At 47.6% G+C, this 27,943-nt stretch overlaps 1 protein-coding gene across 2 annotated transcripts in view; it reads right to left on the reverse strand.

The window, feature by feature from the left end:
- Positions 1-27,943, reverse strand: part of PECAM1 (platelet and endothelial cell adhesion molecule 1) — a 57,448-nt gene that overhangs the window by 13,077 nt on the left and 16,428 nt on the right. For both annotated transcript variants that reach the window (XM_079905979.1, XM_079905978.1), the window contains exons 5-14: positions 25,274-25,549; positions 20,184-20,432; positions 18,644-18,919; positions 15,200-15,487; positions 14,467-14,574; positions 13,335-13,362; positions 12,573-12,649; positions 10,183-10,236; positions 9,083-9,145; positions 3,317-3,373 (exon numbers count right to left, since the gene is read on the reverse strand). In XM_079905979.1, coding sequence (XP_079762105.1) covers positions 3,317-3,373; positions 9,083-9,145; positions 10,183-10,236; positions 12,573-12,649; positions 13,335-13,362; positions 14,467-14,574; positions 15,200-15,487; positions 18,644-18,919; positions 20,184-20,432; positions 25,274-25,549 — 1,476 coding nt within the window. The remainder of the gene's footprint in view (positions 1-3,316; positions 3,374-9,082; positions 9,146-10,182; positions 10,237-12,572; positions 12,650-13,334; positions 13,363-14,466; positions 14,575-15,199; positions 15,488-18,643; positions 18,920-20,183; positions 20,433-25,273; positions 25,550-27,943) is intronic.

Below are 27,943 nucleotides of genomic sequence, written 5' to 3' on the forward strand. Positions count from 1 at the left end.
CCAGGGCTCCCTCTACCTACCTGGCAGGAGCTGGCTGCCAGATGAAAGACCAGGTTATAGAGAGACCCAAGCCCCAACTGACACCTAATGGCCCAGATAGGACAGTGGGAATGCCCTGGCCTGGGAGTCCGGAGCTGGCTCTATTCTTGCCCTGGGCCAGGCACTAGGGCTCAAGTTCCTCATGCATTTTTCAGCTAAAATGGATTGAATGCTCACTGTATGGTAGGGGTGATACACTGACTGCATGCTTGGAGTAAACGGCGCCGTCTCATCCCCTTTTCTCATTTAATCGCATCTCCATTTAACAGTTGAAGAAACTAAGTCATCACAGAGAGGTCAGGCCTCTTGGTCAAAGCCGCACAGTTGTTAAGTGGCAGCACCAGGACAGGGGCTCAGATATCCCCCAGCAAAACAGGGCTCTTTAGCACCTCAAATCCCTACCGGGTTGGGTTCTATGGTGCCTGCGGTCTGTTCCAGCCTGAGGCCAGCCGGAGCAGTCAGGTTCCAACAGCCGGGGACTGGGGACTCAGGCATCTAGAACCAGCCTGGGGACACTGAGAGAACCCACTTGAACAGCTACCCTGAAGCAGAGTAGAAAACCAGAATATGCCACCCCCAAACATGCCACTTTGGCATAAGGGTTATTTTGAGCTAGAGGCAAATGAGCATCAACGGATGCAGAAGGAAGGCTTCCGGGAGCTTCCCTCACCCCACTCCACCGAGTTACTCTCACTGCTTTTTTCTTGTTAATCTGTCTTTTTTCAGGCTAATTTGCAGGGTCCCTAACACAAGCCCTTTGGAATCCACACTGGGCGTGGCCTTCACCAACTGTATGGGGCCTCCAGGGGTGGCCTCAGGTGGCCACAGCCCGCCCCCCGCCCCTCCCCGGCCTCCTGTAGCCGAGGTTCCCTGTGGCCTCCACACTTCACCAGCTTCCCTTCCCCAAACCAAAGGCAGCTCAATGATCAGGAGCATGGAATCCAGCTCTGGGGTGGGCCAGTTCTGGTGTACTAACGCTAACCGTGGGGAACTGTTTTAAGCCCTCTATGCTTCAGGATCCTCATCTGAAAAATGGGATTTACTGTGGAGGATTGAAAGAGATAATGTAATATAGACCACTTAGCACAAACAGCAAGTGCTTAATAAACGTGAGTTTTTGCATAACCAAAGCGACTGAAAGCGAACCATCTCAGGGACCACCACGAGGAAAGCAAAGGGGGCATTTTTACACAATTACCCATCAGGACCAACCTTGAACCTGATCTGAGCTTCAGCTTTCTGTTACACTGGAAGAACAGAGGAAGCCTGTTTCTAAATTTGCGTTTTGCTAGCTCTGAATAGACTGAGAATGCAAAATGAGATACTGAAGCCAAGAATTCCCCAGGAAATGGTTTTCAAATTATCATTCAGTCAAGTTCTCCATGGGGCTGAGTTTCTGCTCTACCCATGAAAATACCACTTTTAAAAAGATTAATTAAGGGGTGATTCCTAGTTCAGATAACAAGTAGGCTCTTCAGGTAAGACAGTGCTTCTCTAATATTGGCAGCATCAGAAATACGTGGGATCAGGACTTCCCTGGTGGCTCAATGGATAAGACTCCATGCTCCCAATGCAGGGGGCCCGGGTTCGATCCCCGGTCAGGGAACGAGATCCCACATGCGTGCCGCAACTAAGAGTTCGGATGCCACAACTAAGGAGCCTGCGTGCTGCAACTAAGGAGCCCACAGGCCACAACTAAGACCTGGCACAACCAAAATAAATAAATAAATATTAAAGAAAAAAAAAGAAATATGTGGGACCTTGTTGGGAGTTCAGATTCTGGAGATTCTGACCCTGTGAGTCTGGTTTGGGCCTGAGATCGTTGCTACCTGTCTGTGGACCATCCTTGGGGTAGCCAGGCTTTATCAAAGTTTTCCAGCCTGTTTTAATAATTCCCTTTCAAAGAATCCACTGAAGTAGAGGTTTGTTGTACAAAGCAAGATATCTGCATAGTGACTATTCTCCCCTGGAATGTTTATGCCCTTTGGGTTGTGACTTATTTTCAGAATTTAAAAGTAGTCTTTGTGTGAAAACAGACTCAGAGGGCTTCCCTGGTGGCGCAGTGGTTGAGAGTCCGCCTGCCGATGCAGGGGACGCGGGTTCGTGCCCCGGTCCGGGAGGATCCCACATGCCGCGGAGCGGCTGGGCCCGTGAGCCATGGCCGCTGAGCCTGCGCGTCCGGAGCCTGTGCTCCGCAACGGGAGAGGCCACAACAGTGAGAGGCCCACGTACCGCAAAAAAAAAAAAACAACAGACTCAGATACAGGGAACAAACTGTTGGTGCCAGAAGGGAGGAGGATGGGGGATGGGCGAAATAGGTGTAGGGAATTAGGAGGTAACAAACCTACAGTTATATAAAAAGATAAGTCATGGGGATATAATATATCACATAAGGTATATGGCTAATAATATTGTAATAACTCTGTATGGGGACAGATGGTTACTAGACTTATCGTGGTGATCATTTCACAATGTACGCAAACGCCAAACCACTAGGTAGAACACTTGAAGCTTACATAATATTGTACACGACTTGATTTCAATAAAAAAAAAAGATAAAAAAATAAAAGTGGTCTTTGTGGATTTCATTTCACGAGAATAGAATAGAATAATTACACAAAAAATGAGATTGCTGGGAGCATCCCCAGTTCCGTGTCTGTTCAGTCCCAGGGAATCTCTCCATGAGGAAGCAGTGGAAATGGGAAATGAAGTGGGGTCCGGGCTGAAATCAAAGGAAGCGGAAGTAGATCCATACACCCTTCCCCAAAGTCGGCGTGCTCCCAGAAAGGCTGAAGCTACTGAACGTCTTCAAAGCAAAGCACCGACTTTGCCTAAGACCTTCGGGAGCCCCAGTGCACCAGGGCCCGGGTGAGGAGCAGGTGGGGCCCCTGGCTGGCACCTGAGAACAGGCAGGGCCACGCTGCTTCTCTTGGGGTCAGGAGTGCCCGGGAGGCTGCTGGGCATCTCATGAGCACACAGGGGTGCCAGGACACGCTTTGGTCCACCTGGCCGTTAGTTGGGTGTGAAGGTATAAGGTTCTGTTTGCCTGGCATGCAGCCAGCACTCAATAAGTGTTCATCGACTAAATAAATAGTACACGTCACCTGTGGCCACATTTTAAGGGTGGTGGGGAAGAGAGGGTTAACAACTCTGGCACCCTTTCTGGCTGCCTTGGCTCCTTCTTTCCCCTGCCCACTCCCAGGACCCCATGGATGAGTTTGCGGGAAGCGCCCTCCCCCCAACCCCCGGTTGGGGGAGCTAAGGGGCCCTCACTCACCGGGGTCAGCTTTCCGGATTTCACTGTACACTGTCTCCGTGCCCTTTGTTCCCAGACCTGGAAAGGGACCAAGCACAGGTCAACAACTGCCTCTGGGCACCAGGTCAGCTCACTGCTGAAGCAGGAAAATGTCGGAGGCTCCCAGGCAAGGCTGTACCCCACTACCCACCCCACGAGTGCCCATCTCCAGGAGCCCCTGGAATCCCTGTCACTACTGAGCCCGGGCCATTTCCCGGCTTTAGAAGATCATGGTCCCTCCAGCATCACTCTCAGCCTAGAAGTATGAGGCCAACAGGCCACTGTGGGACCCCTGGACCTAGGGGGCGCAGGTAGAGGTACCCCCAGCACAGACCTGTAGCCTCCAGCTCGGTGGCCCCATCCCTCTTCCTCTGCCACTGCGTCCCTCTGTCCAGCTGCTCTGCCAGCCCCTCTCAGGAGGCTGGGTTAGGGTCTCCCAATTACCCAAGGTCAGGGTTAGAGCCTGGGTATCATCTGTGACTCTAAGGATAAGCTGGGGCCCAGTTACAACTCTAGACAACTGGGCTGGTTGATTTCAAATGTCAGCAAGCCGGGCCTCACTGCAGATCGATTGAATTAGTCCAGGGTGGGCCCTGGTGTTGGTGTTTTTAAGAGCTTCCCAGGGGATTTTAATATGCAGACAGGGTTCAGATCCTCTGGTCTGGACCCTTTCTGAACAACAGACAAGATGACCCACTTAGGGTGTGGATTACACCCACAGGAGCCTCAGTGGTTTGAGAGACAAAGAGCCCCTGTACAGCCATCTGTTTAAGCTGACGTACACACACAGGTTATGTACACACACACGTACACACGCTCATGGTGCATCTACATGCACTTACACACACAGACCCTCAGGGGATGCAGCCCGCCACTTCGCTCTCACCTGCACAAAGGACCAGGAAGCCTTATTGTAGAAAGCTGCCTGATGCCGTGTGGCCAGCATTCTCTCTCTATAAATCGGGAAACGGAACCCCAGACTGGGTGATGCTTCCTGCCGCCACGGTCAGTGCCACGTGGATGTCGTTTTCCTCAGTGGCAGATGGCCAGGGCACGTACACGGATTCTAACTACACCAAGATACCCTCGACTCACCAGGCTCCCCTCTCTCATGCCCTGGTCCTGCACACACTCCTTCGCTGTCTGCACGGCCCTTTTGCTTTGCCCCGTTCCTCCTCATCCTCCAAGCCCCAGGACAAGCTTCGCTCCTGCACTTGGGTGCACATACCCTCACACACCTACACACTCCCTGACACACTCCCCCCTTCCCTGTGCCCTGGGCAGTTACGTGGGCGCCCACGGCACACTGACACGACTCGCCCCCACAAGCATCTCCCCTGGCGGGCCCCACGCCCTCTAGGGCAGCGCCCGGGTCTTGTGCTCCTCCCGATCCCAGATTTTGCACAGCTGCCTGGGGCGCCTGTAAAGGTTGATGGGACAGTGAAGACAACAGTCAACGTCCCTGCGGGTGTCTCTGTCTCAGACTCCAACCTTCAGGAGGCTCTTGGCATGATCAGCCTGATCCCTGAAGTTTTAGGTCTTAGGATTAAAATCACGGTCATTCGTCACACACTACGTGGTCGTGGTTCTTATGTCATGATCTAAATGGCAGGAGAAAGCTTGGGTGGCAGTTCAGATAGACAGCTGTACTTGGGGCACTTGGGGTGCCAGGACCTTGCAGAAGGCATCGTAGCGACTCCCCCCAGGGCACCGAATAGCAGTTGGTACTCAGCAGAGTGGCTGAGATACCAGGCACCCCCTGCTGGGACACCTGCCTTTCTCTAAGAGCACAGCAGAGATGCCCTCACCACTCTCCACTCTCCACGGCAGCAGATCTGAAGGTGCAGAGGGAAGCTCCAGCAACTCCCCTATCTACTGGGGGTTCTACCGCATCACTAAGGGACTCTTTGCTCAATGTCAGGCATGGGCAAGTCACTCGTTCAACATGGTCCTAACACCTATTGTGTGCTGGGCACTGTGGAAGAGGAAAAGGTGACCGGGGACTTGGTTCCAGCTTTCGGAAGCTCCGGGCCGTGGGGCGGATGGTATGCAAACAATGCTGTGACAAACGCTCTAGGACACTGCATACCAGGAGCACTGGGGGCCCTGCCAACTCATCCTCCTTCACAGTGGGAGCTGGGGGCGTTGGGAGGGAATGGAGGGGAGGGAATGGAGGGGAGGGACTGCGCGGCCAAGCCTGGGGCCCTGGACACCCTTGGGAGCTCCACCACCCCCAGGCACATAAGGGGTGGCGGGTAGACCTCTGGTCACCTTGGGGACGCTCTGACACCCTCTGGACCCAAGGAGCTGCACTCAACTCCCTTTCACCTCATAACTCTGTGTATCAGCCAGGGCAGCAGGATGGTTTCACTTCTTGGTTGAGTTGCCAGATTTGCAGCTGGCCCAGCAGTTTCCCCCACTGCCCTCCTGGCTCCGCCTGGCCAGGGGACGGGGTTTGCAGCTCACTGAGAGTGCCCCTCCTCCCGCTGCTCCGAGGCAGCAGCTGCTTGCTAACGACTAAACCAGGCCAGCAGGCTGTTTGTCTCTGCTGCCAGGGATGTTTCCGGATGGGCTTTGTTTTGGCTTCTGTTTTTCTCTGTTAACAGAGAAAGAGATGGCTTCAACGTCATGGGGTTTTCCCAGCAATTAGTCTCAGAGCAAACATGCAGCAGACCAGGATTTAACGAGTTCCTTCCCACCCCTCCTCCACCTCCAAGTGACCACTTGGTCAGCTGCCAGCCACGGTTAGAGCTGGACATGGTCCCCACTCCTTCCTCCATCCCATCTGTAGAGGAGGGAGGCCTTGAGGACAGGGAACTGGGTTGGCCAAGACCAGGTCAAGTGGACTCACCACTGGCCTTGAACCCACAAAGTCTGGCCCTCATCTAGTAATGCCCCACTCCCCACCCATGAGAAAACAGGGGGACGGCATCCTGGGCCAGGCCGCTCTCCCCCACTGTCCCTCAGCTGCCAAGGAGGCTGGGTCCAGAAAACAACTTGAATCCCCTAGAAACTCTCCATTTCCACCCGAGTGACTTTCAGTCCAGCTCTGCTGAGGCCCCTGCGGCCCACTCAGCACCTTTGTACAGACTGGGGAAAGGTGACCCGGCTGGTTACAACCCTGCAGGTACAGAGCTTGGCAAAGGGAAGCACCCCTGCTTCGCCCGGTCCCAGGGGTTCTCTTTTCCCTTCAACCGCTCCCCACCTTCAAGCAAGAAAAAGAAAACCAGACGCTGCTAACGTGGAAACATCCCCAAAGGAATGGAAAACGGATGCTTTTCCAAGGACAAAACCTTGCTTCCTTCTTCCTGCTTCAGTTTCCTTCAATCCAAAGCCTTCCAGGCCTCACATACAGCCCTCATAACTCCACCTTGCCCGGGCCCAGCCGGCAGCAGGGTAAGGGTGGGGCCCGGCCCTCTGGGACAGGTATCAGAACCGAGAGGCCAGAACCCAGGGCAATCGCTCTCTGCTTGAGCACAGTGGGGCATGGAGGGCAGTGGGGTTTCCCACACACATTCAGCCCTGCCCTCTTGCTGTGGTTCCCCTTTCCTTCCAAGTCTGAAGCCCCCTTAGGAGGAAGTAAGCTGTTACCTGTGGGACGGCACCCACGATGCATGGTGATGGAGGGGCTCAGGCTGGACCAGGGAAGGCCGGCGAGGAGCACCCTAAAGTCCCATCGGCCAGAGCCCGCCCACACTTGGTTCTGAGCACCAAGACCCCTGCGCTGTCTCCTCCTGGGCTCTCAAATTTAACCCAACCGAACCAGGCTCCCCATGAGCCTGTGCCTCCCAATCGCAGGCATCACGACCATCCATGTGGTTGTTTGGTCAAGAAACATGTAGTCATTCTGTCTCTCCCATCCTGGCCACGAATTTTTCATCCAGTACTGCGGTCTGTCTGTAACATCTATCCAGAATCTATCCACTGCCAGCACTTTGGCTCCATCCTCATCCCCTCTTGCCCGGTTTCCACTTTTGTTCCCTTTAATCCGTCCTCCACACCAGCCACAAGGATCGTTTTTAAAAGAAGGAAGTTGGAACTTGTCACTTCGCTGCTTAAAGGCTTCCAAAGGCCCCCAGTCCACTGAGACTAGAACAAAAAGAGAACGCCAGCGGCCCTGCAGTCCCTGGGCCCCGCCTGGTCCTCCCAGCTTCATCTGCCTCCACTCCCTCTCGCCCTCTCTGCAGACATTTAAGGACCAGAAAGAGTCATTTAAGGATCCTTTAAGGTCTCCTTTCAGGTCTTTAAATGGGCCAAGCTCTAGGCCACCACCCACTGTCCTGCCACCCCTCACACAGGCCTTCTGGGACCACCCAGCCAGAAAAGGCATCACCTTTCAGGCCTTCCACCACACCCCACTCTTCCTGCAAACTCTGACTCTAACCTGATACTATCTGCTCATCGGTTCCTTGTTTTCCTGACCCCCTCAGGGGCTACACCTCCACGAGAAGGGGACCACATATGTACCTTTGCTGCTTGCTCTGGGGCTGGTCCATCATGCGCCCATAATTTGCTAACCCAACAAGCAAATCACTTTACCATGAAGTAAAGAGAAAGAGAACTTCAGGCTGGCCGTGGCCCCCACCCCTGCCCCGTCCAGTCTAGACTTGGAACTGGGATGCCCTGTGTAGTGGTGCAGATCAGGCAGTACCAACTGCAGGGGCCATGCTGACTGTAGACTATGGGCATGGTGGCCCTGTTGTGCAGCACCCAGCCCCAGGGGCTACAGGGGACGGCCCTGCCTGGAAGGTCCCACGGACACATCTGCAGACATGGTACCTAGAACCGTGCTAAGCAAGGGAAGAAGGAAGGAACCCCAAACTCCTTCCAGATCATGGAGCAAGAGGTGACAAGAGAACGCCATCACCACGTGGCTCTGGCTGAGGCTACACAGGCATGGTCTGCAAAGCAGCCCCGGGCCTGCAAGGCTGAGTGGACGCAGCTTGGCCTCAGCCTCAGCAGGAAGGGGGATGCACAGCAACAGCCCTAACGAGCTTCCCAGCAGGGCAGGAAGGCTCGGGTGGCTGCTTCCTTTGTGTGGCAGCCTCTGCGGGAACTAAGGAGGTTTAGGAGGATGTGCCTGTTTTTTTTTGTGGTGCCCGAAGCAGCTGAGATTGACGTTCTAGTGCTTGCTGTGGACTGACCCACCCTGAGTCAGTCTCCCCAGTGCAGGACCAGAGCTAGGGGCTTTCTCCAGGGCAGTGTGCCCAAGAGAACCACACAATAAAAACAAAGCCTGAAGCATAATGATGGTGCCACTGTTTACATGCAGAGGGAGTCTGTGCTTTCAAAAGCCTTTACCCAATTGTCCCTTTAAATAGCCAAGCCCCTTCATCCCTTTGCACATTTCATTTATACAAGCTCAGTCTGCAAGCAACTTTTTAAGGAAGGTGCTAGATTGGGGCAAGGGGGCTACCTCTGGAAGGATGCCCAAACACCCAGGAGTGAGGCTGCCTGCTAAAAGTCTCTCAACAGACCCATTTCTTAGCACTTAGTAATTGCTCAATAAAACGCAGCCATCATTACTAGTATGATAAATAATAATTAATGAAATTTTACACCTCCAAACCTGGGTGGGTGTCACTGCTCCTGCCTTGGGTATGTCCAGCCCATCTGTCTGCAGACCACCTCCCTTCTGAGTGATGAGGGTGACTAGATTCTTGTCCGGGGGCCACGGCACAGCCCACCCTGGCATCTACACCCAAGCAGACAGTAAAACATGGGGAATCCCTTGAGTGATGGTGTTACCTCTGTGAGGCTCAGGGGCGGTCACTTCCACTTCAGTGTACTCCACGTCCAAGGTCAGAGGCTCTGCTCGAAAGAACCACAGCAGCCTGCGGTTAGACAGAGTCTCCTTGGGGGGTCTCGGACCACAGTAGAGATTTCTATTCAAGTGATCGAAGAAGTCTGTATTTTAACAGGGAAGCTGGATGCAGGCTTAACTCCATTCTAAGTGGGCGAGAAAACTCAGGCTGGGAGAGGTAATGAGGAGGCCTGCACTCCCGGGATGTGGAAGGACCCTCCGGCTCAGGTCCCGTTGTTACCACAGTGTGAGGACTTGTAAAGCTCATTAGATACAGAAAACAGCCGGCATCGGCCACAGCAGTTAACTATAAAAGACTTCTCCAAGGCCACAGGCACAGAACGCTTTCTCCAAGATGGAAAGGATCTCAGGAAATGGGGAACGGGGTCCCCAGCCCCAAACTGCTTTGAGAGTATGAGGCATACACATAGGAAATCAAGTTACACCCAGAATGGAACTTCCTGATTCAGAATGGGCTACGAAATAAGTCAGGAGGATCTCCCTTCTCTTGGATAGTAGAGTCACAGGTGTTTTTTAATATAGCATTACTGCAAATCATCATGTTGTACACTTTAAACTTACACAATGTTATGTGTCAAGTATATCTCAATAAAGCTGGCAAAGAAAGTGTTAAGAGGCTGGGGTGGGAAGAAGTACTCAGGGTACTTTAAAGGTAGTGGAAATGTTCTTTTTTTTTAAAGGATGATGGGTATGCAGTTATTTATTGAATTGCTATTGTTTATGTTTTATACATAACTTATAAATATTACTTTGTATCTACATGTTTAATAAAAATGAAAAATACATGAGAAAAAACAAAAAAATGAAAAATACACTATAAAAAATAAAATAAAATAGCACTGCTGCTTATCTTTAAGACAAGTAACAAGAGACACGACAGCATCTTTGGAGAAAGCAATAGGCATCTCCATTTAAGAGACATGAGGAAATAGCCACAGGCCTTAACAGCTTTTGTTCTTTTCCTAGGGGTCTTTTATATAAAAGCAAAGGTTTCTAATTTTTAAAAAGTTAGATAGATGATTACCTTTATTTTCATTTAGTGGCTTCATTGCATGGTTTCCAACATCTTCATTGTAACCTAGTTGAAAAATAACAGGATGAGTGACAGTGGAATTCCTAGTTTTCTATATAAATTTTAGAAAACTCAGTGCCACTAACAAAAGGAGTCAAGCCCAAATTCTTCAGTGTAGTTGGCAACCAGCAGTGTAGCTGGGGTCCAAATACCCTCCTGGTGGCCCTGGGCCCCATCCAACCCACTGCCTGGTCTCTTTCTAAAACCGGTATGACGCCCACCATCGCATGGGAGGGACATGGCTACTTATGAGTTGTTCAAAATTCAGAATTGTTCACTAGAAGCAAGCTCAGAAGAAATTAAGCTTAATTCTAGAAGGGGTGAGCCAGTGACCACAAACATGAAGGATACTAGTGGACCAGTATCATTCAGCTGGAGAAATGGATCCATGAGAACATGGTTTAAAGATATTGCAATATCTCCAGGCTGCCACCTGGGCAGGAGCAAAATCTTTTTGATCTTTTTTATCAAGTTGTTCTTTATTAAAAAGAACTCTTTCAAGTGTTACAAATATTACTGCTGAAGAACACATGGTTTTCCATTCCATTCCATTATGTATTTACAAATTACTATTGTGATTACTAACATACATTTATAAACTGAAATAATCCATGCAGAGAAAATATAATAAGAATTGGAGTATTTCCTGCACTTTGGAAATTTGGAGGAAATTCTATTTTAATATAAGTCTTTATCAGCATTTAATTTAGAATATCATATTTTTGTTCTTAAGTATAAATACAAATTACCAACAGAACCCACTTTATACCACAAAGAGGTATTTTCTCTATAGCACTGGATTACTTTTTGCTAAATATTCACCAAACTTTTCCAAATGTAGTTTCTTCAATGACATATTTGCTCTTTTCTCTTTATTGGCACATTACTCTTATTACGACATACGTTTTATTTTACTTTTTAAAAAGTTTATGATTCAGTACTATAGGAATTGCTCATTTCTCAAAAGATTTCTCAGGAATGCCCTGTAAAAGGTGTATTCTAAAAAGTTTTTATTTTGTGCGACGATGTTACAGAATTAGAAAAGAACATCAGGGGACTTCCCTGGTGGTGCAGTGGTCAAGAATCCGCCTGCCAATGCAGAGGACACAGGTTCGAGCCCTGGTCCAGGAAGATCCCACATGTTGTGGAGCAACTAAGCCTGTGCGCCGCAACTACTGAGACTGTGTTCAAGAGGCTGCAAGTCACAACTACTGAGCCTGCATGCCACAACTACTGAAGCCCGCGTGCCTAGAGCCCATGCTCCGCAACAAGAGAAGCCACCGCAGTGAGAAGCCCGCGCACCGCAACGAAGAGTAGCCCCCCACTCGCCACAACTAGAGAAAGCCCGTGCACAGTAACAAAGACCCAATGCAGACAAAAATAAATAAATTAAAAAAAAAGAAAAGAACATCAGTGTTTAATTCCCAAAACTGTCTGGGACAGAACTGTTTGTGTGATTTAATCATGGCCCCCTCTGGGAAACAGACAACACCCCTGCTAAAAGGTGTGAACAATTTTCTCACAGACATAATGGGATTAAGAACACCTGGGATTGGCTCCCCACCCTATAGATCTGACTCTCAAGCTGTGATAAACCTCACAACCAGGTATTCCATTATTGTACCACTCTTTTTTTCTTTTTTTAAATGCCTCTATCAACAGTGGGATCTTTAAATTGGTTTCCCACTGGGGCAAGTTTGAAATGAGACTGCCTTGTGTTTGCAATAAATAATTCCACCTGAGAAGATGTTTTACCAATGCCTTCTTTTTTTTTTTTTTTTGCAGTACGCGGGCCTCTCACTGTTGTGGCCTCTCCCGTTGCGGAGCACAGGCTCCGGACGCGCAGGCTCAGCGGCCATGGCTCACGGGCCTAGCTGCTCCGCGGCATGTGGGATCTTCCCGGACCGGGGCACGAACCTGTGTCCCCTGCATCGGCAGGCGGACTCTCAACCACTGCGCCACCAGGGAAGCCCCCAATGCCTTCATTTGATAGCTGGTCTCTCTCTTACAAATGAAGAATGATTTCACTTGCACAGCGTCCAGTGTGTGAAGAGAACCCACGCGGGTGTCCACAGCATTATAATTATTCTCCACCTTTCATTCCTTGGGATATTTAGAAGGTGGTGAAATTAGAGCACAATGTTCTGCCTTTCTTCTTACACTTTTGTTTTGCTTGTTAGCTCACCACCCAATGACTGATTAGATTAAGTGTCCCAGCTTGAAGCCAGAGTTTCCCTTCCAACCTCACCCCACCGCCCATAGATTCTGCTTCTCAGAGGGACAGGAGAGTGTAGAGCAAGTTGGGAAAAACTCTTAACAACTGCACAAAACCATGACGGTACCATAATGTCTGTTGGCTTCAGCGTTGGGATCTGACAACGTCTTCTCATTGCTGGAGTTCAGAAGTGGTGCTGCTGGCCTTAAATTGAAATTTAAAAAGGAAAAAGAAATAACATTTTTTTGGCTCTAACTCCAAACCAACAAAATAATCAAGGAAAGAGCATGAGAAAATCAGGAAGAGTTTTCTGAAGTGAGGAAAGTTTTACTCTCTCATTTGGAACTAATGCTTTCTTCAGCTCTATGATTATTTGACAAAAACCCTTTTGCTGTTGAAATAAGTGTCCGGGCCAAAGGGCGCACAAACATGAGGAGTCCTTTATGAGGTGAATCCCATGTCGGGAGGGGATTCCTCATCCTGTGCTATTGTTTCTTTCAGGAACAGAACGATAGTTTCCATGCTTTGGGATTTTAGATCTCAAGAACAGTAAAAATAGTACAACCATTTTTAAGGCAACTCTATTTTGCCAAGTAAGTAAAAACATTTTAAATTCCACCTACCATTATAATTTCATAAGGAAAAGTGTAGACAGGACATGACCTCAGAATAAAGCCATTCCTTCCCATGAAGGACAGTTGGCAATCTTCCACTGAGACACAGACACACACGCATACACACACACACACACCCCTACACCGCTCACACCCAAGGTCCTAATTTTTCTGAGTTTGCCAAGAACCACTGAAAACTTCCTAATGACAGGAATCCCTCCAGACAAGTCTATCCACACCCATAGGACAGCCACCCCTCTTCCAAGCACACTGACCTGGACATCTCCACCGGCATCTGCTTGGCTTTGAAAGACAAAGAAAAGAACCAAAGTCAGTATAAAGAACCCACAACCATATCAGACAGGAACACTCATTTCAACCATATTTGACTTGTTTGAAGATTGAATACCCATAAAAAGAGAGAACAGAAAGCCAAATATATTCGCACTTTTTTAAAAAGGAAAATAAACGAAGCAGGTCTTCTCTTGGTCTTATACCAAGAGATTTCACATCATGTTCCCTGAAATTTGACATTTCGACTGTTTTAGCCAGAAGCAACTTCCCATCATGGAATGTGACGGAGAGGAAGACAACAGCACAGGAACCAGATGAGCCAGATAAACGGGCAACTGTCTCTTTGCTTCAAGACCATCTCCAAAAGTAAAGCCTTAATCAATCCCCGAGCTTTTAATTCCAAACTGGCCTGAGGCCAAGGCCAGACTCAGCCTTAGGACTGTTTTCCCAGGGGGGCTGCCCCTTTCCTGCTTTAGGAAAAAACCCTCCTCATCCCATCTGTCTCATCCCATCCCAGGCAGCAGCACCAACAGGGATAAGCAACCCGTCTTATCCCCCCAAAATTTTTGCAGACTTTACCGGTGCTGTGCCCTTTTGCTTGCATCTTGCTTAATTGACTCTGATTCCTGAGTGTCCATGAGTAATCCTGGCTTCCCTCCACACATGGCTAACCCCAAGCACAGGGTAGAAATCGTGGCACAACCAGAAGATTAACTGGGAGGCATTCAGCGTGTGTGGGTGTCTCCACTCATGGCCAACTCTACCAACTGTAGGACTAGATGTTGCCAAATCCACACGAAGGGCTGCTTCTGACCACATGTAGATGCAACTTCCCCCCAAATTCATCTTTTCTGGGGAGCCCAACTAAGAAACCAATTGCTTTCACTTCTGCCTAGCTAAATCCAGGGGCAGTAAAACCTCCACACCCACCAAAGCCAAAATCTTTGGTTATCAAGGTGACCCCCCAGGAGGAAAACGGCTGTCATCAGGCACATGTCCTCGACCCTCACTGGAGCAGAGCACTCGCCTCCTGTGAGGCTGAAACCCCTCACATCCGTGACAGGTTCCCTGGCAGGGCAGCCTGTCAGAATGGAATGAAAGGACTGTGCTCACCCTTGGCTTTCTTCAGAAAATAGCATCTGGCCCCAAGTATCAAGGTGGCAATGATCACTCCGATGACAACCACTGCGATAAGTCCTTTCTTCCAGGGGGCGAGATAGACTGGAAGTGCAAAAAAATTTTAAATCGATCAGTTTTTCCTCTGCCAGCAAGAAATAACATCAGCTCTAAGCAGCAAATAAGACTGATTTTTATATCCTTGTAACTGATGTCTTTCACTGAGCATCTACCTCTGAGGGACTCTGTGTTCATAGGAGGGGCAGAAATAGTTGTTTCTGCTATAAAACGAGTCAGTGATGGTCTGAAAGGACCATAGGACTGAAGGAGACTCTTCATAGGGTGTCTGTTCACCCTTCCTCGTTCTCCATAAATCACCCTCTGCCCACATAGGTGGGCTTCTCTAAAACCATGTCTGTTCTGTATGACCCACCCCTCTTGACCACAGGTGGTCCATGGGCGCACATTTGACCCAAGCTGGTGTCTCTCCACCGAGAATTTGTAATTAGGACTGTGTGAAATACTTCTAATTCCTTATAATAATCAATTCCTCTTTTATACTTAATTTGAGTGGATTTTTATTACCTGAAACCAAAGAGCCTGGCAAATGTGCTGGTCCCTTACCCCTCAGTAAAATGCACCAAACTCCCACCCACTTCCTCTGACAAGTGCTTTTCTAGCCTTGCCCTTGGAGCTCACACGACATTTTGCCGTTGAGACCTCGACTCACCTCTGACTGTCAGGGTGTTGCTTTGGAGGACATTTTTGGAGAGACTGGCTCTGTTGGAGGCCGTGCAGTAATACTGTCCCTCCTGCTCCTTGCTAGCCTTTGGCTTGTGCCAAATGGCATGGGTGTCATTCAAGGTGACTTGGTAGAAGGGTTTGCCCTCCTTTTCTTTGTAAAACTTGTATGTGATGGGACTAGATCCTTCATTCACAGAGCATCGAAGCACAATGGGCTTCCCAGACTCCACCTCCTCATTCAACAGGATAGAGAGCTTGACTTCATCCACCGGGGCTGGAAAGCAGGAAAGGGATTAGCACTGAGAAGAGAAGTGGGGAAGAGGAAGAACCTGACACGGCCACTGGTCAAGACCAGCTATCTGTGACTGTGACTCAGACTTGGACTTTGCCTTTTATTCAAGTCACTTGTGTTATCCCACGTTCTTCACAGTTCTCCCCCGATTAGCCCAGAAGGGCAGCAATGGACACCTCCTGCCCTCACATATTGATTAGACACAGGATGCTAGGGACACCTCCCTTCACTTACCACCTCAAGTATTACTGACCACTTAGCTCAACTATACGATTAACTTATGTGTTCTACTAGGGTCTGTTCTGGGTGAGTCTGTGTGTGAGACTGTGTGTAAGTGTGTAAGTGAGAGTGCGTGTAAGTGATTTCTCTCCCTCTGCTTACAAAGATGCATGGCACCTCCAGATCTTACGAGCAAATAACCTTGACGCACTGCCTTCTCGAGCTCTTGTCCTGTTTCTCTCCTCCTTTGAATGATCTAAACCAATTGCCTGCATGTCCTCATTTCCCACTTTCTTGTTAGCCTGGAAACCTGACTTCTATCCCTCTGCTTCTGAAACTGCTCTGTATCTCTGGTTTTGAAGAAACTCAAAGATGACCTGACCCCTGACTAACTCATCCCTGAGTTCCCTGCAGGTCCAATCCATGGTAGATGTTCTTTCCGTCTTCCCATCCTTGGCCTCCCTACAGCTCTTGCCTGTCATCCTGCCCTTCCTTTGGAACTCAGCTTTCCCTGGGCTTCTGTGAAGCCTCACACTCTGATTCTCTTACCTCCTCACCTGCAACTCCCTCTTTATTTACCATTTTTTCTTCCGTTTGCCCCTTAAATGTGGACTTTCTGCAAAATTCAGTCCTCAGTTTGCCGTCTCCATTCTCGTCTTTGGTGATTTCATCTACATTATAGCTTCTATTTGCGAATTTAACACATAAACTTATGGCATTTAATGCCTAGATATATAGCTCTAGTCCAGGTTACTTCCCTGAATTCCAAGTCTTGACTTTTACCTGCACTGAGGTAAATTTATTTCCACTGAGAAGCCCTGCCAGCCTCTCATTCCCAGCAGATCCAAGAAGAACTCATCTTGCTCCTATAGACAGACCCTTTCACTCCATGTTCAACCATTAAAATTCTGATCCTAAACTGTCTTCCCAAGTATGTTCCTGTTAGTGTCAGAATGAACCGATCAGCAGACCAATATCTGATTTATGAATCACCCTCTTGTGAGTGCAGGGCGTGGCCAAGACCATGGAGCTGCCGATCCAACGAAAGGGGGCACCAGGCCTGGGATGGGATGGTGGGGGTCAAGCACAAGGACAGACTCCTGGAGGGTGCAGCCTGACCTGACAGCCTGTCTTCTTGTGAAGCACAAGCGGGTGGTGGCAGGCCAGGCTCAGGAGCCAGACTGCCTGGCCTCAGTTCCCGACCCTACTGCCCACCAGCTGTTTATCTTAATTCCTGGTTGCCTCATCGTAAAGTAAGGATGATATTAACATGGAGCTTACATGGCTATTGTAAGTATGAATGGGAATAATTTACTAACAAACTTCACACGGGGTTGGACATGTGGTCAGAGCTCAGTAAATATTAGCCACTAATACTGACTCACTTCAAACCAAGAGTTTCACATGGGCTTCTACGTTAGCTTCTTAAGGTACTGTAAGGTCTGAAGTCTCCACTCCTTCTGACTGATAGGACCAGCAGGTTAATCTTCCCGAGACCCCATTCTCAGCATGCCCTCCTTCTCTCTTCTGGCCCTTCTCTGCACACAGGACAAACCCCCAACTCCTAAGACTGGCAGCTGATGCTCTGTACAGTTGGGCTCAGTTACTCTACCAGTTTATATCCAATGACTCTCCATTCCCAATGTTTCTTTCCAGGCATCTGACTTACCCACAGCCTTTAGAGCTGCTCCCTGGAGCCTTCTGATCACCTATTTGACTAGGCTGGGGACCATCTCTGGCCCTCTCTGCCCACCCACTGTTGAACCCTGGCTCCTGACCCAGCTCTTCCCACTCAAGCTAGATGATATCTTTCATGCCTTAAATTCCTATCACCATCATTGTAAGGAGAGTTCGTGTGACCATTAAACATGTGTTGCCTGGTAACATTTTTTTCTATATTTGTTTGCACTGTTATTCAAATGTGTTAAATTGTTTCTTCACTATTTAATCAGGAGATCCTGTGTTTATATCATTGTTTATATCCTGTCATTATATCATTGAAAACAAAGAATATGTCTTCTTTTTCTGTATGCCCTACGGCATGAGAGACTTAATATATATTGATGTTAATTTGAAAAGTATTGTTTCTCTTAGGCTATACATTAATAGTAGGAGGAATCAGGGAGTTCCCTGGTGGCCTAGTGGTTAGGGTTCCGGGCTTTCACTGCAGAGGGCATGGGTTCAATCCCTGGTCGGGGAATTGAGATCCCACAAGCTGCACGGCATGCCCCACCCCCACCCCCCAAAAAATAGTAGGAGAAACTACTGTCCAACTCAAGATGTCCACATGGCACGTGTAGACAAGCAGTTATTAAACAAAAAGGAGGAGGATGAAGAGGAAGCCTTTTTAAGCTTTTTACAAAAAGATGCAGAACGTCTCAGAGATGCAAGTAATGGGCACTCCTAAGGCCTCCGGAAAGGTACAAGACAGAGGCTTGAGGAAAACGATCCATCTCAGGACAATGGTATATTTCTCTTGAGTATGAGAGTCCTAGTGACTGTTAGCCTGAAGCTCTGACTGCTGTGGGCTCCACACACAACAGAATTTGCCCCGCCGAGGGTCCATGGTAGAGAAGAGCTCTGGTCTACAATTCTCAGAGAAGACTGTCCGTTCATCTAAACATGAGCAAATGCTAAGGGAGCCCCAAAGCACAACTTCTGTGCTTCCTCAACTTGGGACACTTTACGCTTATGATTTCAGCAGTTCACTTGAAAGGTTCTGAAAAAGGACGAACTGGCCACACTGATAACCCCCAGATATTTTCCGGCTCCATTTACTTGGGCCTTGGTCTGCTTTGCCACACGTCACGTTCATGGACTTTGCACAAGTACCACCCACTTCTCTTGTCCACCCCAAACCTTTGAAAACGTGAACTAAAGCCCCAGTCCCACATGGATTCTTCTTCCCACATGACTTACCTATCACCTTGACCTGCAGAAGTTCGCTGACCAGTTTGGTATGGGAATGGCAATTATCCGCGATGCAATGGTATTCTACATCTTTCGTTGGGTTATCTTTGAATATTGCGGGCTCATTGGAGCCCATGCTCTGACTCGCCAAAGTCTTACTTGCTTTTGAAAGCTGATAAAAAATGGGTGAGGTTCCGTTTACGGATTGACAGCTGACTTCTATGGTCTGTCCTTTTATCACCTCAGACCTGGAGTCATGAAAAATACTGGGCTTGGAAAGCATTTCTAGAACGACAGAGAGAGAGAAACAATCTGAAGCAAAACATCCAGCCTAAGGGATTCCGTCTCCAAACTCTGGGCTTGGCTTTCTCTGTCATTACTCGAATTTAAAATGCCTGCCTGCCTTATCTACCTTTGGAGGACTGCTTTAAGATTCTTGGGGAGGGAGAGGGAAAGAGAGTAATATAAACAAAAAAGGACGGCACAAATTCGGGAAGAACATTACATCCCCCTAAATATATGCTTATATTTTCACATATCTTACGTGCACATACACACACATTCATACCTTTTTTTTGTATTGAGAAAAGACACAAGAAGAATATTAAAAAGTACAAGTACCCAAACAGAATATATTTTAAAACAAATTCTCAGCCTCTCCTGATAGTAAATTTCATGCCTCAGAAACAAGAATTATACTAGGTTATTATTTAGAACTTAGCTTATTTATAAAGCTAATAAAATGAAATGACCTCCTCCCAAGAGCTACAACAACAAAAAGAATTACAATGGAACGACCCACATTCGTCTCTTCCGTTATTTCCTTGTGAGGTAGATGACTGCTAAAACCCTGCTTCGGTTGAGACTGAAATCTTGGCTGGATTTAAACGGAAGGCTAAACTGAAGGATCATGATGAGTAAGGACAGTGACGGTGACAGCTTGCCTGGTGTTCCACATCCATTTAGAACCCCGCTACTCAAAGCGTGGTCCAGGGCCCAGCAGCACGAGCATCCCCAGGGCACTGGTGAGAGATGCAAAACCTGGCCCCATCCTGACCTGCGCTGTGCCCGGTTTTGCATGCACATTCAAGTCTAAGAAGCCCGGCTCTGGGTGGTCCGAGTACCTACTTCTGCCCACTGGGAGTCCAAGCCCTTCGGGTGAGCCAGGATAGGGATCAAAAGCTGGAACTTAGATCTTAAAGTTTAGTGTCGACTAAGCAGTGTTTCCTCCCTGACCCTTTGGGTGGCTGCTTGTTCAAGCAGCAGAATCTTGCCGATTCAGAGGCCACACCATCAGCATAAAGCCACAAAAGCCATGAACATGACTCTTGACAACGACATTTTCCTTGATGCCTCTCTCCTGTACTCTGAGCAGAAATACCCACTTGCTGCTGTTTGGTCTCTCCTTTCCACTCCTCTCTCTTTCCCCCGAGTTCTTACCCCGCCTCGGTCTGAGCCGCCTTCAGAACACAGAGGATGGCGCCTGGCAAAAAATTCCCTTTCTCCCATTCAGTCCCAAGACCCTCAGAGTCAGCGAGGACGTACTCACCACACACAGCTATCTGGACCGCATTGCTACTCTTGACCACCTTGCCAATGCCCGCAACGCAGGTGTATGTTCCACTGTCCCACTCTGAGGCTATCTTAGTGAAATTTTGAGCCTGCGACACAACCACGCCTCCCTTCTGGATGGTGAAGTTGGCTGGAGGTGCCCCTGGGATGGAGCACCACAGGTTCAGGCCTTCCCCCTGATCCAGACGTGTGGCGGAAGATTCCAGCTTTGGCTTGGAAAACAGCTCTGAAAAAAAAAACAGTGAGTGGGAATGGGGTGAGATGTTTCTGGGTACCGGCCCAAAAGCCCATTTATGGAGAGGCCTTCGGCCCAGCTGCTTTTGACAGAACCATTTCCCAACTTCCTGCACAAAGTTTTCCTTTGCTTCTCATGTACCTGACGATCACACAATTGAAGAGCCAGGGTTCATTCTTCACCTGGGATTCCAATGGCAGGTTTGCCTCCCTCATTAATCCAATTTATTTCACAGACATGGATTAGAAAAATTTTGCAACTTGTAATGCAGCAAGTAATGACTCAGACATTCACCCATTTATTCATCCACTCACTCATTTCATTCCCCAAGTATTTATTTCAGGCCATCTCTGTGCTTGGCATAGGAGAGACAGCAATGAAAAAGAAACAGTCCTTGACTCCAAAGTTCTTAAGTCTAGCGGGTGATTCAGATAGTGTTCGCAGTAGAGCCCACAGAGGGGACACAGAACCTAGGCTTGAAGAATCAGGAAAGAGCTCCTGGAGGAAGTTATCCAGGCAAAGATGGAAAGTATCACAGGCAGAGAGAATAGCATATGGAAGGCCTGGCAGGAGGTTCAAGCACCTCAAAGTTCAGGCAGCCTGGGACATAGTGGGAGTAGAAGAAGAAGGCTTGTAGATCTTCAAGGAACTTGGGAACCACATAAAAAAGCGTGGGTTATGTCCTCAGGGCAGTGGGAACCATGGAGGGTCTGGGTCAGGGGAATGGCATCGGATGTGTGTTGCAGGGAGATCTTTGGGAGGAGAATGGATGGGGTTGGAGGGGCCCAGACTGGAAGCAGGGGGCGATGTAGTCCAAGCTTGAAGCAGGGTCATGGCATGGGGTTGGGGACAAGTGGCAGCTTGGCCACCATCCCTCCAGCACTCCCCATGGAGAAGAATGAAGATGCCACCTGAAGCCTCCCAAGGTCAAACACTTTGTAAACTATAACATGCCATGCTACTGTAAGGAGTTATTAGTACCATAATGTAGGTTGGATGTCAACAGTAGTAAAGACTGAGGCTGTATTTCAAGAAGTCTTGCCATCTCCTAATTTAAGTATCCCCTGAACTATATCAATATTTTATAATTATGGTGAATGTCTTTATTTTCAGCAGCAGGGAAATTACTAATTAACTACTTAACCATTGTGGAGACTTGGATCCTTCATGTAAGCAAATGTACAGTGACTTCATGGTTATGACCCTTGATGCAGAAAGAAGAAGGAGCCAGTAATGCTTGACACTATCTTCATATTAAGAAAGAGACTGAGACTCAAAGTTTCTCTTAGGAAACCTTCTTAGAGGTTTGAGAATGCAACTAGGAGTCAGGGACCAAATTCTACCTTTGGCTCTAAATTTATCTGCCATAGAGGTTTGGAAGTAAAAACCAACACTGTCATCGTCTTCACTGATATTCCACAGATGGAAATAGAACTCATTTCCATCATAATCAGTCCACAGTGTCTTCCTAGTTTCCTTGACAGGGAATAAAATAAAACTGCAAGTAAGGTGATATCCCAATAATTAATTCATTAAGGCATGTTCCATCTCTCTGTCCTTCCATATAATAAACATCGACTTACCTCTTTTCAGATCACCATCAAAAGCTCTAGGTTAGGAGTGGGGAAAAGGAACCAAAGAAACTGACCTCCTTAAGTGCCTTACGATCTCATTGGACAAACACCAAAAAATGTGAAAAAAATGACAGGAAGAATCCCACAGCAACAACTCTACATTTAAAAACACGTAAACAGGGACGTCCCTGGTGGTGCAGTGGTTAGGAATCCGCCTGCCAATGCAGGGGACACGGCTTCGAGGCCTGGTCCGGGAAGATCCCACATGCCACGGAGCAATGAAGCCCGTGCGCCACAACTACTGAGCCCATGTGCCACAACTACTGAAACCCACGCACCTAGAGCCCATGCTCTGCAACAAGAGAAGCCACCACAATGAGAAGCTTGCGCACCGCAATGAAGAGTAGCCCCTGCTCTCCGCAACTAGAGAAAAGCCCGTGCACAGCAACGAAGACCCAATGCAGCCAAAAATAAACAATAAATAAATAAATTTATTAAAAAATAAAAACATGTAAACAAAAATGCAAAAAATATAAAACAGCTTGCTAGGGTGGGTGCACAGTGGTTTAGAATTAGGAATACGATATTGTCAGGGAATCTCTGTTCGTAAAGGAGGTAACTTAAACAGACCAGCTGGACCATCATGGGGGTTAACAAGGATGGGTCTTTTGTTCACTCACTGAACAAATATTTACTGAGTTCCTACAATGTGCCAGGCTCTGTGCTAAGTATCAATGTTGTCAGATGAATTGAGCCACAGACCTGGTCCTTCAAGAGCTCACCCAGGGCGGTGGAGAAGGATGCTAAATCTTTATAGTGACAGTTGACATGAAGACAGGAGAAGAGTGTGATGGGGACTGAGGTGTGACCATGGGACTCTGCCTGGGGGAGCCTAGAGGGAGATTTGCGGCTTGGTGTTTAAGGACAACAGAGGTTTTCCAGTGGCCAAGGGGAAAGGATGTTCCAGGCAGAGTGGGATGGGATGTTTGGAAGGGGGTGGAGTCAAGGTGAAGGCGGCTAGGCCCCTGAATAATGATGTCGAATAGGTGCTTCTCCTACAGGTTGGCTGAAGGATGAATTGGAGCAGAGATGCTTGGGGAACCCCTGCAACCATCCTGGTGTGAGGGCCAGAGTTAGGGTGTGATTGTAGAGACCAGATGAAAGGGCAGAGTTGAGAGTCCTGGCAGCACTTGGTGGCAGATTGAGTCTGAAAAGGTGGACAGTGAGGGGTGAAGGAAACCCACTTTCAATCCAAAGACAAATTACTAATTCAGTGATTTTTATGTTCACAAAATTATTGTGATTCTCCAACATCACTACATAGAGCCACTTACAGTGAGGCTTGATAGCAACAGAGGAGTGGAAAACCAGATGCGTAAGTGGGCCTGGAGCCATGTCCAAGGGCTTGCAGCACTTGAACGCGGGGGTGTTGCCTGCCAGCCCTGGCCTGGCTCCGGTAGCTCTACGTGGAACAGGACCACAGAGCACCAGGCTGAGGGGGTGGGAGAGGCAGGCCGAGTCTAACGCTGTGCTTTCTTGGGCCAGGGCAACTCATCTCCTGGTTGACTTGTGTACCCCGCATGACTTGGACTTCTGGATGTGGGGGATCAGCTACAACAATAGTATCTTATGGTCCAAAGATGCTTTACGTTTCCCTCAGGTAGGCTGGCCTGAGGAGTCGGGGTGCTGCTCTAACTGGTGAAACGGCCCATGTGTTTGTCACGTGGTCCCTGCAGCTCCCACAGCAGTCCCCCCATCCCTTTAATGTAGTTGTTCATTGCATTGCATTCTCATGATCTATTTATGCCTGTGAATTCTTCGAAGGCAAAGCTTGGCCTTAGGCAGCTCCCTATCCCCCAGAAGTTGCCCAGCATGCAGAAGGTGCTCAGTATATGCTGAACTGAATACTGTTCTCTAATGAGATCATTATACTTTATCAGTGAACGGTATGTGCCACCAAAACACTTGTCATTCTCAGTAGTAAACTAGATTGCAGGGCCCCACACAGGCCAATCACCTGGTTGGGTAGTTGGCAGCCCACCTATGATCCTGGTGACTGTCACTGTGACTATACACTCTATGCTTGACACAGAGCAGGCTTTCAGCAAATGAGTGAACAAATGATGAATGAATGAACACTTTCACTTGGGAACCAAGCAGTGCCGACTCTCTCTGCCTCTGGAACACTGTTATCCAATGCTCATCTGTTCAGTCAACAAATAGATATGAATGCCTAGTATGTGCCAGGCACTGTTCTAGGTGTTAAGGATATAGCACTGGACGAAACAGATAATGTCCCTGCCCTCATCAGCTTACACTCTAGTGCCTGAATACATACACTACACGGGAAGAGGCAGAGTACTTTTTTTTTTTTTTTTTTGGCCGCATGGCTTACGTGATCTTTGCTCCCCAACCAGGGATCAAACCTGGGCCCCAGCAGTGAAAGGGGCCAAGTCCTAACCACTGGACCGTCAGGGGATTCCCAAAGTAGAGTACTTTTTGAAAAGAAAAGCCAGGAAAAGGAGGAAGGAGTCCAACGGAACTTTTAGGTACATGGGTTTGGAACTCTAACAGGCCTGGGGGTGACCCTTGCTCTAATTGTTGGGTGAGTGACCTAACCTCTCAGCTTCAGCTTCCACCTCCATAAAGCCAGGATCATAATTCTTACCTTATACTACAGTTGTGAGCTCGAAATGAAAATGTATGTAAACCAGGCATACAGTATTCAACAAAGAGGAATTGGGACTATTATTTTTGAGTTTAGTCATGCTTTCTCATTCCTGACCCTGTCATAGGACCTGCACATGGATACAGGGATCTAGCATAGTATTTGGCACAGAGGAAAGAAAAACGTGATGTAATAACAGAAACGCCAGCTGACACTTCACTGAGTGCTTACTCTATATGCGGCCCTTTATGGCAGGGTGATGTCCTTTGGTCCTTGTAAGAGTCCTAGAGGGCTGTCATTATCCCCATCTCAGAGTTGTGGCAAGGAGAAGGTCAATAACGCACCCAAGGTCACAGAGGTACTGAGTGGCCGGGTTGGGATCTGATGCCACAACCTGCACCCTCAACCACCACAGTGAGCGGCTTACTTGCTCTGTACTGACTTTTCCCCACCAGCACCATGGCCCTGCCTGAGCACATTCATTCAGACCAGCAGGAGCAGAAGGGTCAGCTCTCACTGTCCATCCTGGATTTCAGCACAGCAGCTTCTTGAGCCCGCCATATGCCGACACCCTCCAGCAGCAGCCCTACCTGTTATGTTGACCACGATGCTGCTGACCTTGGATATGCGGCTGGCTTCCACTTTGCACGTGTAGTTGCCGTTGTGCTCCACCATGGCCATCACTGAGTACACGGCCTCGTTGCCATGCCTGCTGTGTGCTACAATCGCCTTGTCCTTCTGGATTATGATTTCCGGAAACGACTGGGCCAGGTGCGTCACTTGAATGGTGCACTTGATGTGGAGATCATCCCCTTCTATGATCGTTCCCTTGGGGCTGATGTGGAACTTGGGATTAGAGAAGGATTCTACAAGAAGAGGACAAGCTGGTTGGATTCAGGTTCAAACCTGGGTGAGGGGGAAAGGCACTTCCTCCCCTTTTCTGTTCTTTTTCATACCAACCACAGTTTTTCCTTATTAATTAAAAAAATTCAACCTTTCCTCTCAAAAACCGTAGCCAAGGCTGCTTTGATGCTCCCTCCCTTCTAGCTCATTCTTGCATCTTCAGCCTTCTTCTTAACTTCAGTTCTCTAACTTCCTTGAGCTTCCCAAAGGCCAAACCATCTTCCCTAGATCTCATCTACAGAACTTTCTTCAAATGACCTCAGAAATCATCACAGCAGTGACAAACAGACTCTCCCCCTGCCCACCAAGGATTTCCTAGGTAATTATCGCACCATTTCATGGACCTCTGGCATTTCAGCCTAGATATTCCATCACTGTCCAAAGTGCAGCTTCGTGGAAATGCATATTTAAATAACCGTATGCCCCTCCAAAAGTGATTTCTAATCTATTCTACCTCTTTTGTAAAAATACTGGTTGTGACAGACTAAATTGATTTCATGACTCGTGCAGTTTGAAAAACACTGCTTTAATAAAATATGGACATGGGTCAGATATCAGGGCGTCGGATCTTCAGGAGATGGTGAGAGAAATAGGGCCAGGCCTTTGCTCCCACCAAAAAAACAGCAGTGCGTAAGGGAGTATGTACACAGATTACAACTATGTAAAATGTAGATAAGAACATTAAAAAATGCCAAAAGTGAATTCAGAGTAATATAATACTTTAATATTCTTTTTTTTTTTTTACTGTAAAGTCATTTAAATTCACAATAAAAAGGTATAATTAAAAAAAAGTCTTTTCCTGAGTAAAAGTCAAAAAGAGAGAGCATCTAACTCCAGATGCACCAGAGATCTAAATGCAGAAGAAAAAAAAAAGTTAAAGCACAGAAACAGTAAAAGAAAACACAGGTGCATTTTTTCTTTAATAATCTTGGAGTGTGGAGGAACTTTAGGTGTGAATCATAGAACTGGATACCGTAAGGAAAAAAGATGCATAGATTTTTTTTTTTTTTTGGCTGTGCCGTGCAGCTTGTAGGATCTTAATTCCCAGACCAGGGATCGAACCTGGGCCTATGGCAGTGAAAGTGCTGAGTCCTAACCACTAGACAGCCAGGGAATTCCCAAAAGATGAATAAATTTGATTAACTAAAGATTAAAAGCTTCTTCATGGAAATAAAAAATAGGACACATGACAAACTGAGTAAAATATTTGCATAGTACCTGAGAAAGAGCACATTCCTTTAATTTATAAAGGGCTCAAACAAATCAACCAGAAGTGGTAAATATGGGCAAAGTGTGTATGAACCGGCAGTTTATGGGGACAGAAATGTAACAGACCAATAAACATAAAAAGCATACTCAACCTCATGGAAGACCAAAGAAATACAAATCACAGCAATGATATATCACTGCACCTCAATCAGATTGCCAAAAATAACAAAACATTGATAATATTCTGTGTTGGTGAGGATGTGGGAAAATGGAACACTTTTGATGGAAATGTTTGTCCATTTGGAGGAGCACTTTGGCGATATCTTTCAATACTGAAAATGCACAAAACATTTGAATCAACAATTTGACCAATAAATAATAATAAAATACTCACGAAAGTACAGAAGGTATAAGTATGTGTAAGTTATAAGTATAAGCAAGATTGTCTTAATAGGAAAAAAGTGGGAAAATACCTAAATGTCCATCAATAGAAAACGAGGCAAATATATTAGGGCACAGGATTCCGAGTTGCCACTAAAATGATAAAGATCTGTATTTCCTCATATGGACAAAAGTCCATATATGTTACGGTTGTTAAAAAGAAGTTATAAGGTAGAATGTTTGACTGGTCCTATTTTTTTGTAAAAACAAAGAAAAACAAGCAAAAATTGTGTGTGTACATGATGAATGAGCAGAACAAGTCTAGAAGACCACACAAGGGTTTTCTCTGAGTAGTGGTACTTACTATGAAGACTGTCATTTCATACTTTATATAGTACCATGTTTTCTGAAAATTTAACCCACGCCATGTATTATAATAAGAAACATATCGTATATACAAAATACTATATATTATATATACATAATACTATATAGTAAATATATACACATAAATAAAGTATTATGCATACACGTTGGGCAGGGGTGAAGTAAGGTACCAAAAGCAGAGGGTCGTTTATGATAAGCTTTAGGGCTCCTATCCCGAATACATTTGCGGCTCTCTGCAGTAGACTGTGCCTTCTCCTGATTCCTCCCTGCTTCACAACTGCTTCCCTCTCAGGTCACCGGGAGCTGCTGGTTGCCTAACCTGGAGCTCTGAGCTCTCTCTGTCCTGGACACTGACACCCAGGCTCCCCTCTGCTGTTGCC

The sequence above is a fragment of the Stenella coeruleoalba genome, assembly GCF_951394435.1.
Source record: "Stenella coeruleoalba genome assembly, chromosome: 19".
Taxonomy (NCBI): Eukaryota; Metazoa; Chordata; class Mammalia; order Artiodactyla; family Delphinidae; genus Stenella; species Stenella coeruleoalba.